The sequence below is a fragment of the Sinocyclocheilus anshuiensis genome, unplaced genomic scaffold, assembly GCF_001515605.1.
Source record: "Sinocyclocheilus anshuiensis isolate Anshui unplaced genomic scaffold, SAMN03320099.WGS_v1.1 scaffold144, whole genome shotgun sequence".
In the NCBI taxonomy this organism is placed as follows: Eukaryota; Metazoa; Chordata; class Actinopteri; order Cypriniformes; family Cyprinidae; genus Sinocyclocheilus; species Sinocyclocheilus anshuiensis.
In genome coordinates, this window is record NW_015555720.1 from 79,568 (window position 1) to 88,378 (window position 8,811).

At 35.1% G+C, this 8,811-nt stretch overlaps 1 protein-coding gene across 2 annotated transcripts in view; it reads right to left on the reverse strand.

The window, feature by feature from the left end:
• Positions 1-8,811, reverse strand: part of LOC107672425 (zinc finger protein neuro-d4-like) — a 55,796-nt gene that overhangs the window by 678 nt on the left and 46,307 nt on the right. For both annotated transcript variants that reach the window (XM_016465612.1, XM_016465615.1), the window contains exons 9-11: positions 943-1,062; positions 745-857; positions 529-610 (exon numbers count right to left, since the gene is read on the reverse strand). In XM_016465612.1, the coding sequence (XP_016321098.1) occupies positions 529-610; positions 745-857; positions 943-1,062 (315 nt within the window). The remainder of the gene's footprint in view (positions 1-528; positions 611-744; positions 858-942; positions 1,063-8,811) is intronic.

Below are 8,811 nucleotides of genomic sequence, written 5' to 3' on the forward strand. Positions count from 1 at the left end.
TTAATTAATAAAAAAAACACTAGATTAGCAAGATTTATGCTTAAAACAAAACAAAAAAAACACACAAAATATTGTATAAATTTTATTTGTTAATGAAGTATTTATTAATTGATGTTAATTTATATGATATAAACATTGTATAAAAAATTATATATTCTACTCCAAGAATAATTTATTGGTAAATGTTGAAATTATCATGAACTAATCTATCTATCTATCTATCTATCTATCAATTTCTTAATATTATATATGTATACTTGTGTATGTGTGTGTGCATATATATATATATATATATATATATATATATATATATATATACTTATATATATATACTTATTTGTATATTTATACAAATTTATATGAAAATAACTATATACTTGAACTATATATTTGAACATACATGAAAATAACTCCTAGGACTCTATATTATTTTATGCATTTCTACAAATACAAAAATAGTGATTAAGAATATGATTCTTTTTTTTATTTCCTTTTTAAACACATCAATTTTAAACACATAGCACATACCCTCCGGAGGCTCCGACATAGGTGGGCTTAGACAATACATGTGATACCCTCTGTCACAATCATCACAGAATAAAAGCTGATCCTGTAAAAATAATGCAAGTTGATCCTTGTATGCACATGTCCCCAAACACCAGCGCTGGGGCCCTGGATTAAACAGTTCAGAAACACAACAAAGAGTCCACTGGAAAAGTAAGTTGCTTCGTTCAGTTGACTTACATCGTTCTCTGATGTTCCGCACAGGCTGCAGGATTTGCACTCGATGCACTGCCAGCGGTAGGTCCTCACCGCCGCCGTCATGTTGACCGTGAACTGCAGGCACGACGGATGACCTGCAAGAGCCCGAGAAGAAGGTAATATGTTGAGAAAATTAATAAACCCCATTTCCGAGGGGAGCTTACATGGCTTTGGTCGCACCTGATCGGCCACAGTCCGCACAGGAAATTAGATCTTCAGGACAGCCTGTTTTCTTAGAGCCTCCTAGACAGAAGTCACAGTAGCCGTTCGGGATGACAGAACCATCGGCTGCTTTTTTGGCTGCAAAGAGAAGAGAAAAGTGCACAAATTTAAATGAAAAGAAAGAAGTTAAAAATATGTTATTATTAAATGATATTAGTTATCATAGACTAACAATGAACATGTTTTACAGCATTATTATTCTAGGTGTATGGTAATTTACAAATATAATATTGTTCATCTGTAATTAATGATTGCGCAAACATTAACCTACAGTACCGTTCACAAGTTTGGGGTCTGTAAGATTTTTAATTTAATTTAATTTAATTTAATTTAATTTAATTTAATTTAATTTAATTTAATTTAATTTAATTTAATTTAATTTAATTTAATTTAATTTAATTTAATTTAATTTAATTTAATTTAATTTAATTTAATTTAATTTAATTTAATTTAATTTAATTTAATTTAATTTAATTTAATACTTTTATTCAGCAAGAATACATTAAATTGATCAAAAGTCATAGTAAAGACATTAATTGTGTTGCAAAAATGTTATGTCAAATAAATGCTGTTCTTTTAAAATTTCTATTTATCAAAAAATGCAGAAAAATTGTATTACGGTTTCCACAAATACTAAGCAGCATTGTTTTCACAGTCTTCAACACTGACAACCAACCAACCAACCAACCAATCAATCAATCAATCAATCAATCAATCAATCAATCAATCAATCAACAAATAAACAAACAAATAAATAAAATAAGAGCAGCAAATCAGCATTTTAGAATGATTTCTGCTGCTGAAAATTCACCTTTGCCATCACAGAAAAAATAAAAAATATATTAAAACATAAAATAATATTTACTGTATATATAATAATATTTCACAATAATACTGTTTTATTGTAGTTTTGATCAAATAAATGCAGCCTTGGTAAGCATAAGAGTTTTTTTTTTAAATACTGACTGCAAACTTTTAAACAGTAGTGTAGAATAATTCGAATTTTGTTCATTGTTAGTTAATTCATTAGCTAATGTTAATCATGTGAACCTTATTGTCAAGTGTTACAAGAAAGAAAGAAATAATGACATGAATATAATAATTTTTTTTTTTGAAGAAGAAGATTATGTTAGATGTAGGAAGTTGAGATGTTGAGGATAGTTGCTATGCAGTCGCAAGGTTAATAACATTCTGGTATCTAAACATGACTTCAGTCCTTCATGCAATGTCCATCTTTGAGATATATATATATATACTTTTTGCCCATTTTAGTATTCACCAGAAGAAAATCACATGTCTGATAACTCAACAAATAAATATCATTCATGTAGCACAAACATTGTAATACTGAGAACTCCCACCCCTAAATATGAGAAATAGTGCGAGCAGCATTAACTAGAGCTGCTCATATGAAGCCCGCCGGATTGTGTAGTGTGTTTCTGTCCATATGTTTCCTATCACAGTGGTATATGGGCCTGCTGAAGCCTGCAGTCGGAGCGGAGGGAGGGGGACAGGCTCTCCACTGGGAGAACTGGAGGTCTGTTAAATATTGTCACAGGAAGAGAGGAAACTGCTGTGGAGACAAACAAATACACAGCAGGAGACTGGTGTATATAATTAACAAGGAAAACAAAGACAGCTCTGTGTGCAGCGCTCAGATCGCCTTGAATTCATGGCTGAACAGGTCTAGCTTTCAGCCGGTTGAATTTAATGCAACAGTGCGACTGGTTTTGCTTGCATATATATAGTAGAAATAAGCATATGTGGCAGTGTAAAACACACACACACACACACACACAGTGATCATGAGCGGGTGATTTGGAGAGCTCTGGCCCTCTCCAGCGAGGTCATTAATTCACTTCATCCTCTAGAGATCCTATCAGTGGGGGAGGGAGCATGTGTGTGTGTTAGAGAGAACGGGGGAATCTGGGCTGTTTTCTTCCCTAATCTCTAGAGAGAAGAGAGAGAAAGGACCAGGATAAGATAAGAGACAGAGGAAGCATTAAAAAACCCAGTGTTCGCCGTCCAAACTTCTGTGTGAAATCATACGCAAATAACTCCACAAATTACGCATGCAAAACTGAGCGGGGCAAGAACTGGACCGAAGCGGTTTGTAAATCAAGATGGCATTAGGACGTACTGTAGAGCTTGTGGTGTGTGAGAGGCTACATTGTGTTGTGTGGATATCAGCAGCAGCATTAGAGATGAGCACACTGTGTGCTCGGGAGCTGTCCAGGGTGCTTAAAGCCAAACGCTACACTTTTCAGCACAGGTCAGGTCTCTGCACAGTTTGAATAGCGGGGAAAAGAAAGCCCTGACTGTCTGCAGTCCACTGTTTCACTGTTATGTAGTTAAAAACCGTATGAGAACTTCTCACTAATGCATGGGACAATTCAAAATTGCGCAAAGAAATATATACAATCCAAAAATACATCAATTGTATCTGTTGTTTCTAATTTTACAAATAAATCTTTGTATTGCACTCAGCTTTGCAAAATACATGTTAATGCATTTGTGGGGGGAATCAAATAAACACCTAAAAAACTGGCAAAATCTTGTTTCAGTTTTACATTTGGAAACGTTTCACGAATTTAAAACTTAATTAATTTGTCAAACTATTATTATTATTATTATTATTATTATTATGTAAACAATTCAAATTATCTGTGTCACAAACAAGCCGTCTTCCTCACTTGTCTTTATGTTTTATGATGATAATAATATGTGTATATATGGTCTGTATAATAATAATAATAATAATAATAATGCAATTATCTACGACACATGAGCACAGTGCTTCAAGAGCCTTTAAGGAAAATCTCTTTCTACAGTTGCTATTTCCCTGTGAGCTGATCTGAAATTAAGACAGCCAATCAGACTGGAGCTTGCCGATTTTGTGTGTAACCAGATGGTCAGTCGATGGTTCATTGTTCTGAAGCTGAGACTAGCATACAGCGAGTAACCAGTTCACACTTGCCATGCCACTCACTTTAATAATCAGTGGGTAAAAATAGTAAAAGCTAGTTTAAATAGAGAACAAGAGGTTGGAATGCAAATTATAAGGATAATTACTGAAAGCTGGGCAGTTCACCGAAAATAAGGAACCAAAGACTCAAAGGTTAGCTTCACATTCACACTGCATAATTAGACCATAAAAACTGGTGAAGGAGTGAACTGCACTCCAGAAAGCAGCACTACAATCTGTCCTACACAAATATTGGCTGCAGAATATGACATGAGGGTGAATAAATAATGACTGAATTTTCATTTTTGGGTAAACGGTTCCTTTAAAGAATGCTGAAGAGTTAATTTTATAGAAGATTACAAAAGGAGGTACCTGACAGCAGTGTTTAGTATTGCTAAGATACTGTTATAGTTTTTCCTAATATTTTGAATTACTTTTTATTTTAATATTTTCATTTTAATTGTAGTTAAAGTTGTAGTAATTCTGTTATAATATAATATAATATAATATAATTCACTGCAATTTAACAATATAATTAAAAATTATAACTATAAATCTCTACATTTAGTGATGTTGTCATGTCTACAATAAAAATATTTGGATATATATTATTTCAAATCTCATGTAGAGACAATTGATTAAAATTGATAAGTTTTAATGAAATTTATATTCATTTATATTTCATTTAATAATAACAACAAGAACAACAACAATTATTCCAGTTAATGTTAAATTTTATTTTTTAGCAACAAATTTTTATATGGTTTTAGTTTTAATTTTAGTTTTAGTTAACTATAATATCCCTGCTTGACCGTACTGTGGCAAAGATTGTTCAGTGAAAAGTTATGAAACACATGCAAGCATTGACTAATATATACTGTAAAATGTAGTAACCTGCGAATATTACCTTAAAAACTATTTTTAAATTAGTTTTCAGTTAGGTTTTAGTTAGTTGAGTGATGTTAAATAATATTTGTGGCTTGAATAAAACCAGTTATTTTAGACATTACAATTTTTTTGATTTCTTACAGTTTTGAAAATTCTTACAGAATTAAAAAGTTGTAAGAAGAGATCTGTTCTTTTGTCCCTCTGTTTTTTATGCGTCTCAAAGGCGGCTGTGCTCACGAGTCCCTGAGGAGCGCACGCATACACAAACACACATCTCCATCTGAACACACTCTGCTGCTGTCTCACATGTACTAAACACAAACAACATATATGTATAAAATAAAGGCTTGAATAAAAGATCTGAAAGAGCATAGAGTGAATCAGTCATTTCTGGCATGAGCGCAGGGCTGCCCCGTAGCCTGCCTGACTCCAGCAAAAGCCTATCAATGATTAAAAGCCTGCAGTTGTGTTTAAAGTGTAGTGTTCGGATGTCAGCCACAGGCAATCAATCCTGCTTTCTCGAACATGTGCGCGCACACACACACACACACACATATTCACACAAAAAAGAAAGATGGGAGGAGAGAAGGGGAGAAGCAGACAGATGCTCTGTTCCAAAATCTAGTGAGCTGCCTCCATAGGCGGCATGTTAAGGCATCATAAGGCATAATCCCCACCCAAAGCCTGTTCCAAAAGGTAGGAAGCTTAATTATAATGCCATAAGACCTCATTTCAGCCACATGTTTTCTTTGTGGAAAAGGAAATCCCAGAATGAGAGTTCACTTCACTTAGACAAAATTCACTCATTTAGAATGTCAAAAAAACCTTGTGTAATTACATCATTATGCAGTATAAAAATATATGAATCTATAAATATATATTGATTAAATATATCAATATACAATTAACTACATTTAATCAAAATAATTTACCATATGTACTACCACTAAAGTTACTGGTGTCTGTTGTGATATCTACAATAGAAAATATTATTTTTGATCTCAAGAGACGATTGATTGATCTAAAATAAATTTAATTCCATATAAAAAAAATTATATCAAATATTTAATTCAATAATAATAATTTCTTTTGTATTTAAATATACTTAGAATTATCATTATTGTTATTAATATAATAATTATACATTGTATTTATATTTCAGAATTTAAATTGTGTTAAAAAATAGTAATAATGCAATATGTGTTATATATTGTTAATATGATATGATATAATATAATATTATATCATATCATATCATATCATATTAATTATTAAACAGTGAATTTATATAAGTGTTTATTTATTTAGTTAATTATTCGTTCGTTCGTTCGTTCATTCATTCATTTAGGTGATAAAATTTAAGATTATAAATACCATTCTATATGAAACATATTTAAAATTCAATAATACTAATAATAATAATAATTGTAATGCTTTGTACTTGTAATTATGATTTTATTACTATTATTGCTATTATTATTATATTGTTAATATAATATAATAATTATATTATATTAATAATTGTATTAATACACAGAAATTTAAATTTCTTTCTATATAAAAGTTATGTTTCATTCAAAAACAATAGCACCTTATTATTTACATATACTTTATAATATGATTTATAATAATAATAATTTTATTAATAGTTTATTAAATAACTTGTTCTTATAATTAAGGCATTATAAGATGCCTATATAAAGTCTTGTTTCATTAGCTTAGTATCATGCTAACGCCAAACTCTATTGAAGTTGAGTCGAGTCTCCCATGCAGAGTTGCTGCCTATGAAGAGTTTTCCAAATCGGTCACTTTTGAGTTTCCATGACAGTTAGGAGACAGCTTTTCTAGAAGACATCTGTCTATGCAGACAGCAGACAGCCAGGCAGCACACTAGGTATTGGACCAAAGCCCTATATTAACACAAAAAAGAAGATGTGAAGAACAGAGAGATGAGTCAAGCCAAAAGAAAAACATCGATAGATAGTTTTAGAGACAGACGCAGGAGTTTCTTTGCCATGGCTTCCTACCTCCCTAAATCTTTCCCAATGCAGCATTTGGCCAGTTACGAGGAGAATGCAGGGCAGAACAGTACACTTCACAGCTTTCAAGTGTGTCTGCAGCCCCATGGGAATCCAAAGACAGAGATAGGAAGAGGAATCCTCAGATACCTCCTTCCCTTATCATTTCTCGCTCTCTCCGCACCCCTCACTTCTCCAAATTATCCTATAGTGACACCATTCTATTTTAGCAAGATCACACATCTCTAATTAGGACACAATTGGCTGGGAGAGAAAGCAGCTCAAAGTAACAGCGCCACAGGAAGTTCTCGCAAGCACCTGTTGGCACAAACCGTTCCACGGTCACACATCCCAAAAAACTTGAGGCAATCAAACTAGAATCACGCAAAAGCATTTTAGCAGCATCTCTCACACTAATAAAGATGATTGCACATGCCTGATCTGACATGTACATCGCTATGACTGTAAAATAAGGGTTAGATTAAAGCTTAAGGAGAAAGACAGATGCACATTTAGGAAGTCAAGCAGCGCATGAGTCACTGATGGAGCGCAATATCATTCTGCACCATTTTTGATTTGTCCTTCAGTTTCTAACAAAATACATGTACTTAAATACATAGACGTGTCAAAAGAACAGCATTTATCTTTTGTCACATTATGAATGTGTTTACTGTTTGATCAGTTGAATGAGTCTTTGCAACTTTTGAATGGTGGTGTTCACAGTTTCCATAAAAATATTAATAAGTATAAACAATTTTTAGCATTGATAATTATAATAAATGTTTATTGAGTAAAAAAGCATCTTACAGTGATTTTTGAAGGATTCAGCTTGCACGGGAATAAATTACATACAAAATTTTATTCAAATAGAAAACAGTTCTAATATTTTACAATAATACATCAGTTCTTTCTGGTTCTCAAATCTGATTGGCTGAGAGCCTTTTCCGGGTGTGCTATATTCTAGCGATAACAGAACTCCAACTGTTTTACCGTTTGTATTCTTCCCGGAAGTGCATGAGGAGCTTACCAGGTTGTGGATGGCACCTTTTTCTGCCAGAAATCGACCTGCTAATTCCTCCTCCCTCACCACTCTCGACGGTGGTGCAGCTAGGGGGTATACGGGGGTCCCCCCGGTGGAGCGGTTGGTTGCGATGCAGTTGTGTCCTAATACCGCCTCCACCCGGCAGGGCGAACCGTGCCTCCGGGCAGGAGTGCCCCTAGAGCAGGTCTCCAGGCATGCTGTGGTTCACACGGATGCCTCTACCACTGGCTGGGGGGCCACGTTTGATGGGCTTGCAGTGTCGGGTGTTTGGACGGGCCCCCAACTGCACTGGCACATCAATTGCCTCGAGTTGCTGGCAGGCAACTTACTGGCCCACTTGGACTTGGTTCCTGGAACTGGTGCTCCTCATGACAGCCCCTCCTTGGCAGATTCCTCTGAGGAAGGATCTACTGACTCAGAGACGGGGTTGGAGCGAAGGCTGTCTCCCTTCACCCTTAAAGTCTATGTGGCTGCGATTGCTGCCAACCGCGACCCCGTCGAAGGGAAATCGGTGGGGACATGGCCCCCCTCTATACCCTCTTGGGACCTGACTCTAGTCCTCAGAGCACTACAGCAGGGCCTATTTGAGCCATTGCAGACAGTCGAGCTAAAGTTTCTGTCAATGAAAACTTTGCTCCTGCTTGAATTGGCCTCCATCAAGAGGGTAGGGGACTTGCACGCATTTTCGGTCGACGAATTGTGCCTAGAGTTTGGGCCGGCTGACTCCCAGGTAACCCTGAGGCCCCAACCCAATGTGCCCAATGTTCCCACTACTCCCTTCAGGGATCAGGTGGTGAGCGTGCAAGTGCTGCCCCCAGAGGAGGCAGACCCAGCCCTAGCTTTTCTCTGTCCCGTCCGAGCATTAAGATGCTACGTAGACCGGACACAAAGCTTCAGGACCTCAGACCAGCTCT